General features: G+C 37.7%; 1 protein-coding gene across 1 annotated transcript in view; it reads right to left on the reverse strand.

Annotated features, from left to right (window-relative positions):
* Window positions 1-18,867, reverse strand: part of LOC130706941 (putative 8-amino-7-oxononanoate synthase) — a 194,929-nt gene that overhangs the window by 159,077 nt on the left and 16,985 nt on the right. The window contains exon 3 of the mRNA XM_057539613.1: window positions 15,983-16,072. Coding sequence (XP_057395596.1) covers window positions 15,983-16,072 — 90 coding nt within the window. The remainder of the gene's footprint in view (window positions 1-15,982; window positions 16,073-18,867) is intronic.

Genomic DNA, 18,867 nt, shown 5'->3' on the forward strand with positions numbered 1-18,867 from the left:
AAATGAAGAGGATATAGGCAGTGTAACTGAAAAACAATTCAGAGTAATGATAGTAAAGATATCCAAAATCTTGGAAATAGAATAGAGAAAATACAAGAAACGTTTAAACAAGAACCTAGAAGAACTCAGGAGCAAACAATGATGAACAACACAATAAATGAAATTAAAAATTCTCTAGAAGGAATCAATACCAGAATAACTGAGGCAGAAGAACGGATAAGTGACCTGGAAGATAAAATAGTAGAAATATCTGTCACAGAGCAGAATAAAAAAAAAAGAATAAAAAGAATTGCGGATAGTCTCAGAGAGCTCTGGGAAAACATTAAACGCACCAACATTCGAATTATAAAGGTCCCAGAAAAAGAAGAGAAAAAGAAAAAGAAATATTTTCAGAAGAAAATATTTGAAGAGATTATAGTTGAAAACTTCCCTAACATGGGAAAGGAAAGAGTCAATCAAGGCAAGGAAGTGCAGAGAGTCCCATACAGGATAAACCCAAGGAGAAACATGCTGAGACACGTATTAATCAAACTAACAAAAACTAAATACAAAGAAAATATATTAAAAGCAGCAAGGGAAAAGCAACAAATAACATACAAGGGAATCCCCATAAGGTTAACAGCTGATCTTTCAGCAGAAACTCTGCAAGCCAGAAGAGAGTGGCAGGACATATTTAAAGTAATGAAAGGGAAAAAATTACAACTAAGATTACTGAAAATCTGAAAAGTAAATTAAGAAAACAAACCCATTATCAACTTCAGTACAAAGAATACAATACTTAGAAGTAAACTTAACTAGAGGTGAAAGACCTGTACACTGAAAAGTGTAAACAATGATGAGGAAAATTAAAGAAGACACTGATAATATGGAAAGACATCCCATGTTCATGGTTACTATTTTTAGAATGTACATACTACCATAGTGGTCCACAGATTCAATGAAGTCCCTATTAAAATCCCAATGGTGTTCAATACAGAAATAGAAAAAGCAATCCAAAAATTCATAGGGAACCACAAAAGAGCCCAAATAGCCAAAACAATCTTTCGAAGAATAAAGCTCAAGGGATCACACTTCCTGCTTTCAAAACATATTACCAAGCTACAGTAATTAAAACAGAATAGTACTGGGTTAAATACAAACATATAGACCAACGGAACAAAATAGAGAGCCCAGAAAGAGACCCATGTATATACAAGAAACAAAATATCACCACTGAATACTCTCAATCAAATACTTATGAAAAGTCCTAAATACACTTTTGTCAAATGTTTGAATCCTAAACGTTAGTAGCATGGAACATAAAAATACATCCAAAAAAAACCAACACCATTTTATATTAATTTAAAATAAAGTCACAAAAAAATGGTATAGGCTTCTCATATCATAAAGCTTCCTTCCAACCTGTAACAACCATTACATCTTCCCAAATGCAATCTAGATTTCAACAAACAGGAGCAATACCACCACCACCACCATCACCACCACCAACAGCAACAAACAGCTGTAACAGAAAATCCTGATGGGAAGGGAGAATCTGATTTCCGGAATTTCTACTTTATGTTATTTAACATATAAATTTTCAACAAAGAGTTATGAGGTATGAAAATAAACAACAAAGTATGATCCATGAATGAGGAAAAAAATGTATATATACATATATATATATATTTATATATATGTGTCTGTGTGTGTGTGTATATATACATACACATTGTCCACACAATGTGGACATACACATATACACATTGTCCAGGCATAAAAAGACTTTAAATCACTCTCTTAAATATTCCCATAGAACTAAATGAAATTTTGGACAAAGAACTAAAGGAAATCAGGAAAATGGTGCCTCACCAAGCGATGAATACTAATAAAGAGAAAGAAATTACAAAAAGGAATCAAATATATATTCTAGAGTTGAAAAGTGCCACAACTGAAATAAGAAAGTCATTAGGGGGATTCATTAGCAGATTTAAGCAGGCAGAATAAAGAATTGGCACATTTGAAGAAGAACTGATTGAGACTATCCACTCTGAGGGGTGGAAAGAGGAAAGAGTGAAGAATAACGAGCAGAACGTAAAAGACCTACAAGACATCATCAAGTATGACAACATATCCATAATAGGAATCCCACATGGAGAGAAAGGGATAGAAAGTCAGGGAAAATATTTGAAGAGATAATTGTCCCAAACTCCTCAAATATGATAAAATACATGAAAGTACATATCCAAGAAACTCAATGAACTCCAACAGGAGATCTACACAAAAACACTATATTAAAATTGCAAAAACTAACAACAAAGAGAATTTTGAAAGCGTCAAGGGAGAAGGCTGGTGGATTTCATATTCACGTGTTGAAAGAAAAACACTGTTAACCAAGAATTCTATATCTGGTAAAACCATCTTCCAAAAATGAAGGACAGCAGTGATATAGGTAAGATGGCAGAATAGGAAGCTCCAGGTATGTAACCCCATGAAAACTCTGAACTAAACAATAGAATACAAATAGCTTTGTGGGAGCTCTAGAAACCAGCCAGTAATCTGAAGCAACAAAGTGAATGCCCAGTAAAGAAAGAGTCACTCTCAAAATGAGAGCAAATTTCGTGACATTTTTGCTCACTCTTATCCTAACCCATTCCTGGCTCAATATGGTGCAGTAGAGTGAAAGCTGCCCAATTACTGGTCCTCCATTGGGAGAAAAGTAAAAGAGTGCAACTTGATTGCAATGTGTGGCATGCCAGGCAATGTCTGAGAGTCTGATTTCTGTCTCACATGACTCAGAGCTGAGATAGGAATAGTGGAATATTTTGTATATCAGATTGGTGGCTGTGAAAGCAATGATGGATTCAATGGCCCATGAAAACTTCATGGCAACTGTAGACCTGCACACACCTGGAGGGCAGAGATTATTGACAGAGGAATACAACAGAACATTTAAGGGCCAAGAAGCCAGGGGTGAGGCTCTTGGAGAAATGAAACAATTAAAAACAGCTGTGTGTGTGGCAGAATTAGGGGCTTGAAGCTGGGCTTTACACACAGGCCCAGTGAAGGCACATCCTCATAAAAGATCTGAGACGACCTTAAGTCTTTACACCAGGCTGATTAGTGAAGGTTTTCCTCTGCAAGTATCCAGTCTACAAGGCTGGGAGAGGTGGCTGTTTTTTTCAATATGCAATTTTTGACAAAAACTCACAAAATACAGAAAAAACAGGGAAATGTGGCCCATTCAAAGGAACATAATAAATCTCTAGAAAGTGACACTAAAGAAACACAGGCTTCAGGGGCTTCCCTGGTGGCGCAGTGGTTGAGAATCTGCCTGCTAATGCAGGGGACACGGGTTCGAGCCCTGGTCTGGGAAGATCCCACATGCCGCAGAACAGCTGGGCCCGTGAGCCACAATTACTGAGCCTGCGCGTCTGGAGCCTGTGCTCCGCGACAGGAGAGGCCGCGACAGTGAGAGGCCCGCGCACCGCGATGAAGAGTGGTCCCCACTTGCCACAACTAGAGAAAGCCCTCGCACAGAAACGAAGACCCACCACAACCATAAATAAATAAATTAATTAAAAAAAAAAAAAAAGAAACACAGGCTTCAGAGTTGCTAGATGAACTCTTGAAAACAACTGCCTAGGAAGTCAGGAAGGTGATGTATCAACAAAGTGAGAATATCAACAAAGAGACAATTTATTTTAAAAAAGCAAATGTGGAGCTAAAAGTGTAAATTGAATATTTCACAAGAGGGGTTCAAAAGCAGACTGCAACAGGCAGAGGAAGGCATCAGCAAAGTTGAAGACAAATCACTTGAAATTATTAGTTCTCAGAGCAAAAAGGAAAATGAATGAAGAGACGTGAACAGACCCTAATGGAATTATGGGAATCCAAAAAAGAAGACATTATGGGAATCCAGGAAGAAAAAAGAGTGAGAAAACAGCGGAAACCTCGTCTGAAGGAATAATGGACAAAAACTTCCCAAGCTGTGAAATACTTGGATATAAAAATACAAGTTAAACGAACTGTAGGGTGAAATCAAATAGACCCACGCTAAAACACAGAGCTCCTTAACAGATGAAACAAACATTGATGGAAGGGAGAAACAGTAAGAGTTGGAGACTTTGATAGCCTTCATTCAGAAATGGGAGAGAACAACCACACAGAAGATCAGGAAGGAAACAGAAGACTTAAACAACAGTATCAACCAAATGGACCTAACACACACATATATACACAGCTCTCTACCCAAAGACAGTAAATTATAGATTTTTCTCAAGTGTACATGTAACATTTCCAGAATAGGCCATATGTTAGGCCACAAAACAATTCTTAATAAAAATTAAAACTATTGCAATCACACAATGAATCTTTTTCTATCACAACGGAATAAAAGTGGAAATCAGTAACACAAGGGAAACGAAAATTCACAAACATGTGGAAATTAAACAGCACGCTTTTAAACAACCAACGGGTCGAGGAAGAAATTACAAGAGAAACTACAAAATACCTTGAGACCAAAGAAAAAAAATACAAAATACCAAAACTTACGGGATGGAGCACAAGCAGTGATGAGAGGGAAATTTATACCTGTAAAGGCTTACATTTAAAAAAGAATAAAGATCTCATATCCACAATCGAACATCTTCCTTAAGGAAGTAGAAAAAACTTAACCCAAGGCCAGCAGGTGGGAAAAAGAATAAATATTACAGCATACATAAACAAAACAGAAAAACAATATGGAAAGTCAATGAAACCAGGAGTCGGTTATTAGAAAAGATCAACAGGTACCTCAAGATGGACACAGAAGAGACTCCTGAATTTCCCTCCTTCCATGGATGCACTGAATATACAGCTACACACAGATCAATTCCCTCTGAAAGATATCAAGAAACTAACTTTAGTGACTCCTACACATTGGGAAACTGAGAAAATACCCACAAGGAAATGTGTAGGAAAGGATGAGACACACTCTTGCTATAAACCCCACCCAAGAACAGCGCCTTATAATCTTTCTGAAACCACCAACTCCTAGCCTCTTCCCAATTAGCGCACTGTTTGCACCACATTTCTAATGTCCCAAATTTTAAGGCTGCCGCCTGAGGGATGGGCCCCCAAATCATCTAGCTCTGAGAGCCAAACGGGCTTCCCTTCACAAGTCCCATGGTATTAGAGCAAACAAATAAGCAGTTTTTACAAGGTGCTTGAGCACTCCCTCTGGCTATCTCCCCAAGCTCAGAGCAGAGGGAACACACACAAATGCTTATCTCCCAATTTCTTCCTGGAGGGTGTTGGACTACATACTTTCCCAGCTACTGTCTGAGGGCCCAGCTTCTAATCAGCTTGCATTTCAGCTGACTGGAATCCTGCCTAGAGCCCCAAAGAGCCAGTGGGTACTTACCCTGCTCTCTCCCCCCAGCTTCCTTCAACAATAAAGCCAAATCTCCTGCATGTCCCTGGAGGGAGCTTGTCTACACATTTAGAACCCTGACTTTTAAAACTGCCACCTGAGGGATGGACCCCAAAATAACCTGCCTCTGAAAGTCAACTGGGCTTGCATTCCTGAGCACCACAGTACTATAGCAAACAAAGAAGCAGTTTTTAAATGGATGCATGAGGATTCCCTGTAGCTATACACCCAGACCCAGCATGGAGGGAGATGACAAAATAATGCCCATCTCCCAGTTTCTCCCTGGAAGGAAGTTGTATATTTTCCTAGCTGCTGCCTGTGGTTCTGGCTTCCAGTTAGTCAGCATGTGGAAGCTCACTGGGATCCTTTTGTGAGCCTGGTAAACCTGGTGGACATGTCCCCTGCTATCTCTCCCAGCTCCAAGTAAGACCAAATTTTTATCTTCTCTCCTGAAAGGAGCTTGTCCACACCTCTAGCACACCAGTTTTCAACTGCCACCTAAGGGACTAGCCCCCAATTCACCTAGCTCTGGGAGCTGAAAGGGCTCAGCCTTCATGAGTCCCTGGGACCACTAAAAACAAAGGCTGTTTTACTTGGACAGAGAAGCATTCAGAGCAACTATTTCCCTTGGCTCAGCACAGAGTGAGGAAGAAAAAACTCTTCCAGCTCTGGATTCTTCTTCATAGGGGCTACCCGGCATATGTCATATTCTGACTTTTCCAACTCCTGCCTGATAATTGGGCTTCCAATTCACCTGCATCAGGGAGTTAAAGCAGCAGGCAACTGGCAGTTGTCCAGAAGCCTACACAGGCATATGAGCATTAACCACATCTTTGAGGACACTGATGGGTCTTGGAACACCCTCAACTACTGGAAGTCACTAAGAACAAAGACAATGATTTCAACAACCAGGCCAGGCTGATTAAGGAGGTTCATATCCTACACAAGGCCAATCTGTCAAAACTGGGAAAAGTGGCTGTTTTATACAAAAACCAACACAGAGAGTCAAAGAAAGTAAAGAAACGGGGATGTTTCAAACAAATAAACAGATCTCTAGGAGCTGACCTTAACGAAGTGGATATAAGTGAATTACCCAACAGGGAGTTCAAAATAATCGTAATAAAGATGCTTACTGACGTCAGGAGAATAAAGCATGAACAAAGTGTGAGTTTCAACAAAGAGACAGAAAATATTAAGAAGTACGAAACAGAAATCATAGATTTCAAGAATAAATGAACCGAAAAATTCAATACAGGGCTTCACAAGCAGACTAGGCCAAATGGAAGAAAGAATCAGACAAGGCAGTGGAAGTCATCTAATCAAAAGAGCAAAAAGAAAGAAGAACAGAAAAATGTGAAGATCACATAAGGGACACCAGTAAGTGGATCAATATATGCGTTACAGGTCTTCAAGAAAGAGAAGGAAAGAAAGGGCAGAAAGCATATTCAAAGAAATAGTGCTAAAAACTTCCCTAATGTGGGGAAAGAAAGAGATACCCAGATCGAGGAAGCCCAAAAACTTCCAAAGAAGATTAATCCAAAGAGATCTACACATAGACACACTATAATGAAATTTTCAGAAGATAAAGACAGAATCGTAAAAGCAAGAACAGAAAAGCCACTTGTTTAATACATGGGAATCCTCATAAGATTAACAGATTTTTCAGCAAAAAATATTGCAGCCCATAAGGGATAGGAATGATATATTCAAAGTGTGCAAAGAAAAAAAAACTGCCAAGAATACTGTATCCAGCAAACTTGTCCTTTAGAATTGGAGAGACAGAATTTTCACAGACAAACAAAAGCTGAAGGAGTTTATAAAAAAGTTGTTAAAAGTTCTTCAATCTGAAACTTGAGGAGACAAGAATATACAATGGAGAAAAGATGGCCTCTTCAATAAGTGGTGCTGGGAAAACTGGACAGCTACATGTAAAAGAATGAAATTAGAATACTCCCTAACACCATACACAAAAGTAAACTCAAAATGGATTAAAGACCTAAATGTAAGGCCAGACACTATAAAACTCTTAGAGGAAAACATAGGCGGAACACTCTTTGACATAAATCACAGCAAGATCCTTTTTGACCCATCTACTAGAGAAATGGAAATAAAGACAAAAAAAACCCAAATGGGACCTAATGAAACTTAAAAGCTTTTGCACAGCAAAGGAAAACATAAACAAGACGAAAAGACAACACTCAGAATGAGAGAAAATATTTGCAAATGAAGCAACTGACAAAAGATTAATCTCCACAATTTACAAGCAGCTCATGCAGCTCAATATCAAAAAAACCGAACAACTGAATCCAAAAATGGGCAGAAGACCTAAATAGGCATTTCTCCAAAGAAGATATACAAATTGCGAACAAACACATGAAAGGATACTCAACATCACTAATCATTAGAGAAATGCAAATCAAAACTTCAGTGAGGTATCACCTCACACCGGTCAGAATGGCCATCATCAAAAAAATCTACAAACAATAAATGCTAGAGAGGGTGTGGAGAAAAGGGTGCCCTGTTGCACTGTTCGTGGAAATGTAAATTGATACAGCCACTGTGGAGAACAGTATGGAGGTTCCTTAAAAAACTAAAAACAGAACTACCATATGACCCAGCAATCCCACTACTGGGCATATACCCTGAGAAAACCATAATTCAACAAGAGTCATGTACCACAATGTTCATTGCAGCTCTATTTACAATAGCCAGGACATGGAAGCAACCTAAGTGTCCATCAACAGATGAATGGATAAAGAAGATGTGGCACATACATACAATGGAATATTACTCAGCCATAAAAAGAAACGGCATTGAGTTTTTTGTATTGAGGTGGATAGACCTAGATCTGTCATACAGAGTGAAGTAAGTCAGAAAGAGAAAAAGAAATACCGTATGCTAACACATATATATGGAATCTAAAAAAGAAAAAAAAAATGGTTCTGAAGAACCTAGGGGCAGGACAGGAATAAAGACACAGAGGTAGAGACTGGACTTGAGGACACGGGGAGGGGGAAGGATAAGCTGGGACGAAGTGAGAGAGTGGCATGGAAATATATACACTACCAAATGTAAAATAGATAGCTAGTGGGAAGCATGCACATAGCACAGGGAGATCAGCTCGGTGCTTTTTGACCTCCTAAAGGGGTGGGATAGGGAGGGTGGAAGGGAGAAGCAAGAGAGAGGAGATATGGGGATATATGTATATGTATAGCTGATTCACTTTGTTATAAAGCAGAAACTAACACACCATTGTAAAGCAATTATACTCCAATAAAGATGTTAAATAAATAAATAAATGGAATCATATGGTATTCATGATTAATTATATCTGCTACGCCCAAATACATTATAAAAACACCTTCAGAGTGGAATCCAAAGAGAATCCCATAATAATATTGTAATTATCAAAATCTTTTTTTTGACACACAGGGTTAACATAAATTAAAATGGCACATAAATGATGCACATGGGTCCAATTATATAGTACAACACGTATGTAAAATCTGACAAAAATCTTTCTAACACCTACATCTAACAGCAGCTCTTTAAAGAAATTCCATAACATTTCAAAATCTGTGGCTCCTAAACCAGGTCAACTCCCAAAAAGAATATGGTGTAAGATTAGAAAAGTATATCTGGGGAGTGAAATTAATGAACAAAGCAGAAAGAACTTCCAGCCAGTAACATTTTTGGAACTTTCCACTTTATTAATAATAACCTCTTATGGCTCCTAAGTACTCACCTCAACATGAATATGTCTCCCCATTAAAGCAACAGCAATATAATTAACAACACTTCCTACACTCATGTTGTGCCTCTCTTTCCTTTTTCCTGTGGCCAACTCTTGAAAGTGTCATTTACGTTTCACATCCTCCACTTCCCAGCCCTACTGACACCCAGTCCATGGCAATCTGACTTGCGTCTTAACCCATCCATTAAAACTGCTCTCACTACAAGTCATTAACCGTCAATTATTCCTAAAACCAACAGACACGTTTCAGTCTCTGTCTTACTTGAAAGCTCAGCGATACTTGCCTCCTACAATTCTCCCTCTCAGTTTCCTTTGTGGGCTTCTTGCCCTCTGACCACCTCTCTAATATTTATGTTTCTTGGTCCTCTGGCCTATGTCCTATTCTCTCTCACTCTGTTTACTCTCGCACTGGAAGTACAAGCTCAGCATGTCCAAGGAACCAGGCTGATAATGCCAGAAGCTAGTCATTGATTTTAGCTTTACCACAAATGGGATGGCCAGACATTGTGTGCTCTGATGTGTTCAGTGTGACATACAAAACTAGTAAGAAATTACTCTTATTAGAAGCCGTTAATGCTCATTTTCAGTTGTAGGAAATTCAGGACATGGAGGAAGAAGTTAGAAAGCACCACGAGGAAACAGACAGATCTAGATTGTAGAACACCCTACAGGAGAGCAAATCAATGGTGTGGAAAACCACTCAGGATTAGAAGATATTTAAGAGTTAACCACAACATGCCATGTGTGGACCATTTTTGGATTCTGATTCCAAGAAATACACTGTCAAAGAGATGTCTTTATGATAATCAGCAATATTTTAATATGGACTATTGGATGGTAAAAAAGAATCATTGGTAATTTCTTCAGAGGTGGTAATAGTTTTATGAGAAAATGACCATATTTTTAGAGATGTATGTTAAGGTGTGTAGAGGTGGAATGAAAATAATGTTTGGGATTTTATTTCAAATACTTCAACAACTCAACAAAAAAGAAAAAAATTAAGTTATCATATTCCTTCCTCCTCTGCCCATCTGAATCTGTCCCACCTCGTGTTTTATTATCTCAGTAATATCAGTGGCATCACTCATTTGCTCAACTAGGAAATCCTGATTCTCTGGTCCCTGAGCTTCCACTTCTAATCAAAGCTTTGTAAAGCAAAGTTTTGTCAATTATATCTCCTCAATATCCCTCAACTTGTCTCCTCTCTATCCCAACTGTCTCTACCGTACATAATTTTAATCCACAATTTCTACAATGACCTCCTAGTTGGTCTCTTGGGCTCCAGTCTGATCTCTCGTTTATCGTTTACCTCACCACTAGAGCCTAGGGATTTTTCTGAGGTGCATCTCTAACCATGTCAGTGCGTCTGTGATCTGGCTCATGAGAACTCCTCCAGTCCCAATTCTTGAACTCTTATCTTGAACTCCATGTCTGAAACAGTGACCTTATTATAGTTCCTCACAAAATGCAGTATCAATGGCCTTTTCCAGTTATGACAGAGTTGTCTGCTATTGGAATTACCCTCCCACCATCAATAATTATAAAATGGACATAAAAATATAAAAATGGACAAGTCATATGAAATAACTGTTTTTAGGCATTAGTTAGTAGACAGCACAGGACTGCCATTCCTAAAAGAAGATAAATATATAAGGTGGGTCCCACATTCCGCTGTTTCTCTGCCTAACGGAAATCTCCAAAACTGCTATGTAGGAAAATGGAACCCAAGCAGAGAGTTGAAGTTTTGCCAGGCAGAGGAAACAGATTCTAATGTGTCTGGAATTTGCAAGGCAGAGTACACAGAGGAAAGAGCCACAAAGAAAGGTGTCCCAGAAATCTGCACAGCTGTTCCCTCGAAGTTCCTGGCCAAATCCAAAACTGCACACAGACAGAGCAAGATTCCACAAGACTCACGCAGAGCATTGAGAGTGAACAGAAATTTCATAGGTAGTACAGTGCTGGAAAGACATTAGATTTCTGAACCAGACAGAGTAGAGAGACATTGGTGAAAACCCTAGGCATTCAGTTGAGACCCAGAAAGGCCATTCTTTGGGCATGAGGACTAGAAGAAAAACCAAAATAGGCCCGCCCTAACAAAGTCTAATTCCAAGCCTCAGTAAAACTAAAGTGATCCATCAGTAGGTTAATTGTCTGTCAGAACAAAGCACACAACACTCTCTAGAGAAATACATAATATAACCCAGAGTCCCTGTATCATAGCATTCATAATGTCCAGCAAAGATAAAAAAATAATAAGACTTGTAAAAAAGCAGGAAAATAACAGCTTTAATCAAAAAAAAAAACATTCAGTAGAAGCAGACCCATAGAGGCCATATGTTGGAATAATTATAAATAATTGTATAAATAGTTTAAGACTGTGAAAAAATATAAACAAATTGGCAGAGAGGAGAAATCCAGCAAAGAAATGGAAATTTCAAAAAAATACTTGAAATTATAGAACAGAGGAATATAATACCTGAAATGCCTAAAAATCCCTGGACAAACCAGGGGTAAAAGATCGGTGAAACTGAAGATACAATCAATATAAATTATCTAAACTGAAGTAGAGAAGGAAAAAAAGATTTTTAAAAAACAGAGCCTCAACGATTTGTGGAACAAAGTCAAGAGGTCTAATATACATGTAATTGGATCTCCAGAAAAGAGAAAATAGGTTAAAAAAACTTTTAGAAAATATAATGCCTAAAAATTTTCCAAAATTAATGAAAGATAGCAATCTTCAGATCCAAAAAGTCCTGAAAATCCCCAGCAGAATATATACAAAGAAAATCACATGTAAGCACATCACAGTCAAATTGCTGAAAACCAAAGATAATGAGAAAATCTTAATGTCTGCCAAATAGAAAAGACAGAGGGAACAACAATAAAAATGGTTGATTTCTCACTGGAAACAATGGATACCAGAAGAAACTAGAATGACACTTTTTAAGTGCTGAAAGAAAAAAACGCTTCTCGCTTTTTTAGCTGGCCTTTCCAGACTCACCAGTTTAGATTGTGTCCCTCCTACGTGCTCCTGTAGAATACTGTACTCCCCTATCACAGCACTTGCTTAATTATTATTTTTTTTAAAGGATTTTCTTATTTATTTATTTATTTATTTATTTTTGGCTGTGTTGGGTCTTCGGTTCGTGTGAGGGCTTTCTCCAGTTGCGGCAAGCGGGGGCCACTCTTCATCGCGGTGCGGGGACCGCTCTTCATCGCGGTGCGCGGGCCTTTCTCTATCGCGGCCCCTCCCGTCGCGGGGCACAGGCTCAGCAATTGTGGCTCACGGGCCCAGCTGCTCCGCGGCATGTGGGATCTTCCCAGACCAGGGCTCGAACCCGTGTCCCCTGCATTAGCAGGCAGATTCTCAACCACTGCGCCACCAGGGAAGCCCACACACTCTTCTAAAATAAGGGAGGAACACTCCCAAACTCATTTTCCGAGGCCACCATCACCTTGATACCAAAACCAGACAAAGATGTCACAAAAAAAGAAAACTACAGGCCAATATCACTGATAAACATAGATGCAAAAGTCCTCAGCAAAATACTACCAAACAGAATTCAACCACACATTAAAAGGTCCATACACCAAGATCAAGTGGGGTTTATCCCAGGAATGCAAGGATTCTTCAATATATGCAAATCAATCAATGTGATACACCATATTAACAAATTGAAAGATAAAAACCATATGATCATCTCAATAGATGCAGAAAATGCTTTGGACAAAATTCAACACCGATTTATAATAAAAACTCTCCAGAAAGTAGGCACAGAGGGAACCTACCTCAACATAATAAAGGTCATATATGACAAACCCACAGCCAACATCATTCTCAATGGTGAAAAACTGAAACCATTTCCTCTAAGATCAGGAACAAGACAAGTCTGCCCACTCTCACCACTATTATTCAACACAGTTTTGCAAGTCCTACCCATGGCAATCAGAGAAGAAAAAGAAATAAAAAGAATCCAAATCGGAAAAGAAGAAGTAAAACTGTCACTGTTTGCAGATGACATGACACTATACATAGAGAATCCTAAAGATGCTACCAGAAAACTACTAGAGCTAATCAATGAATTTGCTAAAGTTGCAGGACAGAAAATTAATGCACAGAAACCTCTCACATTCCTTTACACTAACAATGAAAGATCAGAAAGAGAATGTAAAGAAACAATCCCATTTACCTTTGCACCAAAAAGAGTAAAATACCTAGGAATAAACCTATCTAAGGAGGCAAAAGACCTGTACTCCAAAAACTATAAAACACTGATGAAAGACATCAAAGATGACACAAACAGATGGAGAGACATACGACATTCTTGGACTGGAAGAATCAATATTGTGAAAATGACTCTACTACCCAAAGCAATCTACAGATACAGTGCAATCCCTATCAAATTACCAATGGCATTTTTCACAGAATTAGAACAAAAAATTGTACAGTTTGTATGGAAACACAAAAGACCCCGAATAGCCTAAGCAATCTTGAGAAAAAAAAAACGGAGCTGGAGGAATCAAGCTCCCCAACTTCAGAATATATTACAAAGCTACAGTAATCAAGACAGTATGGTGCTGGCACAAAAACAGAAATATAGATTAGTGGAACAGGATAGAAAGCCCAGAGACATAAACCCACACACCTATGGTCACCTAATCTACAATCCCTATAAAAAATCTCAATGCCATTTTTTACAGAAATGGAAAAGCTGATCCTAACATTCAAATGGAATTTCAAGGGACGCCAAATAACCAAAACAATCTTGAAAAAGAACAAAAATGGAGAACTCACGTCTTGATTTCAAAGTTTACCACAAAGCTACATGAATTAAGTAATTAAGCATGGTACTGGCATAAGGCTAGACATATAGACAAATGGAATAGAACTGAGAGTCCAGAAATAAACCCATATACCTACAGTCAACTGATTTCAACAAGGGTGCCAAGACCATTCAATGGGAAAACAATAGTTTCTTCAACAAATGGTACAGGGACAAATGGATAACCACATGCAAAAGAATGAAGTTGAATCCCTCTCTCACAGAATATACAAAAATTAAGTCAAAATGGATCAAGGACCTAAAATAAGAGCTAAAACTATAAAAACCTCAGAAGAAAACATAGGGGTGTATCTTCATACCCTGGATTTGGCAATGTATTTCTTAGATATGACACTAAAAGCACAAGCAACAACAAAAAACTAGATAAATTGGACTTTGCCAAAATTAAAAACTTTTGTGCATCAAAGGACACTATCAAAGAAATGAAAAGACAACCTATAGAATGAGAGAAAATATTTGCAAATCACATACCTGATTAAGGGTCTAGTACCCAGAATACATAAAGAACTTTACAAAAAGACACCCCAGTTTAAAAATGGGCAAAGGACTTCTAGAGGCATTTCTCCAAAGATATACAAATGGCCAACACAAGAAAAGTGGCTCAACATCATTAGTCATTCAAGAAATGCAAATCAGAAATGCAAATATACTTCACACCTACTAGAATGGCAAAAATTAAAAAAAAAAAAAAGTATACATTGGTAAGGATGTGGAGAAACTGAAACCCTCCTCCATTGCTGGTGGGAATGTAAAATGGTACAAGCCACTGTGGAAAACAGTATGGCAGTTCCTCAGTAAGTTAAAAATAGAATTACCACATGATCCAACAATTACATTGCTAGGCACATACATAAAAGAGTTGAAAACAGGGATTCAAACAAATACTTGTACATGAATGTTCACAGCAGCACTATTCACAAATGCCAAAAGGTGAAGCAATCCAAATATCTGTTAACAAAAAAACCAAAATGTGATACACCCACACAATGGAATATTACTTAGCTTTAAAAAGGAATGAAGCGAAGAGTAGCCCCTGCTTGCCAAAACTAGAGAAAGCCCGCGCACAGCAACGAAGACCCAACGCAGTCAAAAATAAATAAATTTTAAAAAAAAGAAGAAAAAAGGAATGAAGTACTGATAAATGATGCCACAAATTGGATAAACAATGAAAACATTATAAGTGAGTGAAGCCATAGTCATATATTATATGATTCCATTTATCAGAAATATCCAGAATAGGTAAATCCATATAGACAGAAAGCAGACTGGTGGGGGCTAGGGGCAAGGAAAAATGCGAAGTGATTGCTTAATGGGTACTGGGTCTTCTTTGGGAGTGACAAAAAGGTTTTACAACTAGCTAGTTGATGAGTGTACAACGCTGTGCACGTACTAAATGCCACTGAACTCTACACTCTAAAATGGCTAGTTTTATGTTATGTGAATTTCACCTAAAAAAAAAAAATCTCAATAGTCATGGTTTCTAAAGACAGTGTATTGTATCCCCTTTTAAAAAGCTGAGTTTTACAAAATACATATTATATGATTTCATTTATATGAAATTCTACAAAAAGCAAAACTACAGGAACAGAAAGCAGATCAACTTGGCTTGCGGCCAGGAATGGGGTACTGATTACAAAGGGGCATGAGGGACTTCTGGTGACAGAAATGTTTTATATCTTGACTATGGTGATGGTGATAGGGGAGTATACATCTGCCAAAACTTATCAAACTGTACTCTTAAAGTGAGTATATTTTATTATGTGTCAATTATACCTCAATAAAGTTGGTTTTATAAAACTCAGTCTTGATTACTCTTTAAAGGTCAGGGTTGGCATTTAATGTTAATCTACTTCCCTAGTATGATCAGAATGTGTTTATGATACCTATTAAGCAAAGCAATGCAGACATTATACATTGAAAATGGTCACAAACAAAAGGCATAACTGCCAAATAGTCTGAATACTGAAATAATAAATAAACATGGTTGCTCACCAATTCTGGAAGAGGGCAAATAGTTCCAGTATTCATATATAACCCCTCGACTACAATGAAACGTCGAGTTACACGAGCCTTGCGAGGATTCTTTAAAAGAAAAAAAAAATAGATGTTTTAAATTTCAGTAACTCCAAATACAAAATCTGTTATATGCTCTCTAGCACTTTCACCCTACAAGATTTATTCACCAAGATAAATCAACAAATAGATAGACTAAATCAATTTCAAGCTCAAGGTTTGAGATCCTGTTATTTTGAGATGAAAAACAGTGCTTTCTTCTCTCAGACATGTTTTCAGGTCACACAGTCAACTAGGAGGCCTCACACACAAACACAAACTGTTTAGACACTGAGAATACTAAAACACAAACAAAACCCTCCAAGCCCAGAATGACTAGGAAGGGACCCAAGGGAACTTTCTGGGGGAGATGGGGACGTTTTATGTCATGATGGGGGCCATGATACCTGGGCTACACAGGTATAACCACTGGTCAAAACTGTATAACTAGGACTAATGTATTTCAATGTAAATTTTACCTAAAATAAAAAGAACTCTAATGATGATGATGATAATCATCATCATCACAGAGACTGAGTGGGGAGTTAGGTGAAGGTTCAGATGATACAAGAGTGGCAGAATATTGAAAACAAAGCCGAGAGAAGGGTACAGGGGGCTTCACTATACTACTGTTTCCTTTGAATGTGCCAGAATTTTTCCTAATAAAAAGTTAAAAAACAGACAAACCCTGACCTCCCTTACTTACCAAAAAACAGATGAAACCCTTCTCCTTCCTGCCTCCTCACTACTGGTTCAAGTAAAACTGGACTATGCCCTCACCCAGTCATGTTCGGGGGTGGTGCAGTGGAGGGACTCTTTCAAGTAACACACACCTTCCCACACCCCACTGACGTCAAATCACTAATAAACCACTCCCACTGCTGAATCTGTAGATGTTTCAGGTACACTGCACTGAAAAAATTCCACAGAGTTTGCCGCCACCTTTCTACTCAAAGGTTTCTTGCCTCTAAGCTTCTAATGAACAACTAGAAACTCAAATATCAGAGCTATTCTTTAAGGGGTATTTTAGAACCCACAGCTGTATGTAATACTGAAAAAAGTGTCGGCTGAAGCATGCGAAAGTTTACATCATTCTTGGTCATCTTCACTCCGTCCCTAAGTCAAACCTGAGGCTGCGGGTCTGCTGGGAGGTCACAGCTGAGGACCTGGGGGCATCCCGCCTCTCCCTGCCTTTAAAACACAAAGTATCTTTCTTATGATCTTAAAATACTCAATGAAGGAATATTTTATTTTTGGAATATTCTTGGGAAATGGAAAAGTACAAAAAAGAATTTAACAAATGAGCTCGTTACACCACACACTGGTAACTTTTTCTTGTAAGTACAATATCTTTGTAAATTACCTTGTTCAAATCAGGATTTTACCGCAATCGTTCTAGGACCGGAGTTTTTAAAATATTATGTTGTGAACATTCTCACATTATTTAATATTATTTAAACCATAATTTTAATGGAGATTTAATATTCCACCTTGCAGATACACCGTAAATTATTTAACTATTCCCACAGTGCTGGATTTAGGTTGTTTCCTTCATTTTTTTTTTTTACATCACGTGAATACCCTTCGATCTCTGACACCATTTCTGATTCTCTTCTAAAGATAGCACTCCGGAGGGTATAGATATTTAAGAATCCCAGAATATACCTGCCCATTTACCCTCTAGAAAGGCTGTGCCAACTGAAGCTCTCCTCAGAGTTTTTGGAAGGCCCTTTGTACATCAGTGTGAAACTGATTATTACCATAAAAAGTTTTCCCTAATTGGACAGACAAAAACTCTTACCCTAATTTCTGTAACTGTTAGTGAGGTCAGACTATTTTCTATTTGCTCAGTTATCTGCATTTCTTCTATGAACTGCTGTTTTTACCTATTATCTTTTTTTTTTAAGAAGGATTAATACGGGATAAGAGAACTCTATAAGAAAAGGAATGAAAAAACATATGAACTCCATTAGTTGGGAAATTGACAAAAAGAGTTTGATCCAAACTCAGATTATTTAACCTACTTTCAAAGGAAATATAAGCATCTAAGTACAAAATATTTAAAAATTTAACATTTATTATTTCTGTGAAAACAAAATTAAAAAAGAATTATTTCTAAAAACCAAAATGTAAAGTAATTTAGAAAGCCTACTCTTGGCAGGAATATGTGGTATAAATTAATTAGTAAAAAGGTAAAAACTATAAAATGGAAATAAATTTTAAGATAACTTTATTTCTTGTTATTCATTAAAATAAAAGTTCCACAGATTATAAATCTTATACAACACACACACAGAACTTGAATATGTTGTCTTCCAAATTTGTACAATGCTAACTTGGCAAAATAACTCTACAGCAGACTGGTTCATTGGTCACACTTTCTAAGGCAGTGTTTTTCAATACGGTAGCATTCTATTACTGAATCAGAAAAGGGACATCTTTTTACAATCTGTAGAAAGAATTCATTGGTGGAACGGTCTCAATTTTAAGATTTTCCCTATACATTCTTCTACATTGTATACTTATAAAACACTGTCTGTAGCACACCTAGCATAAAATAGCAGAAGTCTATGCATATTCATCACAAGAATGTGTATAATCATGAAGTGCTGCTCTTAGGCTATCACCTAAACAAAGATGACAGAATCCAAAAGGAATAATTCAAATATCTGGAAAAATGGAAATTAACACAAAATTAAGGATGTGATGAGCATTTTTATCAGTTACTCTAGTAACGGATGAGTTACACTGGGAAAGTCCACTTGAAAGTGGTGTTTGAGACAAAGGATGTGGTGACCAGGTTCCCAGTACACTTCACACACAGT

This window comes from Balaenoptera acutorostrata, unplaced genomic scaffold, assembly GCF_949987535.1.
Source record: "Balaenoptera acutorostrata unplaced genomic scaffold, mBalAcu1.1 scaffold_396, whole genome shotgun sequence".
In the NCBI taxonomy this organism is placed as follows: Eukaryota; Metazoa; Chordata; class Mammalia; order Artiodactyla; family Balaenopteridae; genus Balaenoptera; species Balaenoptera acutorostrata.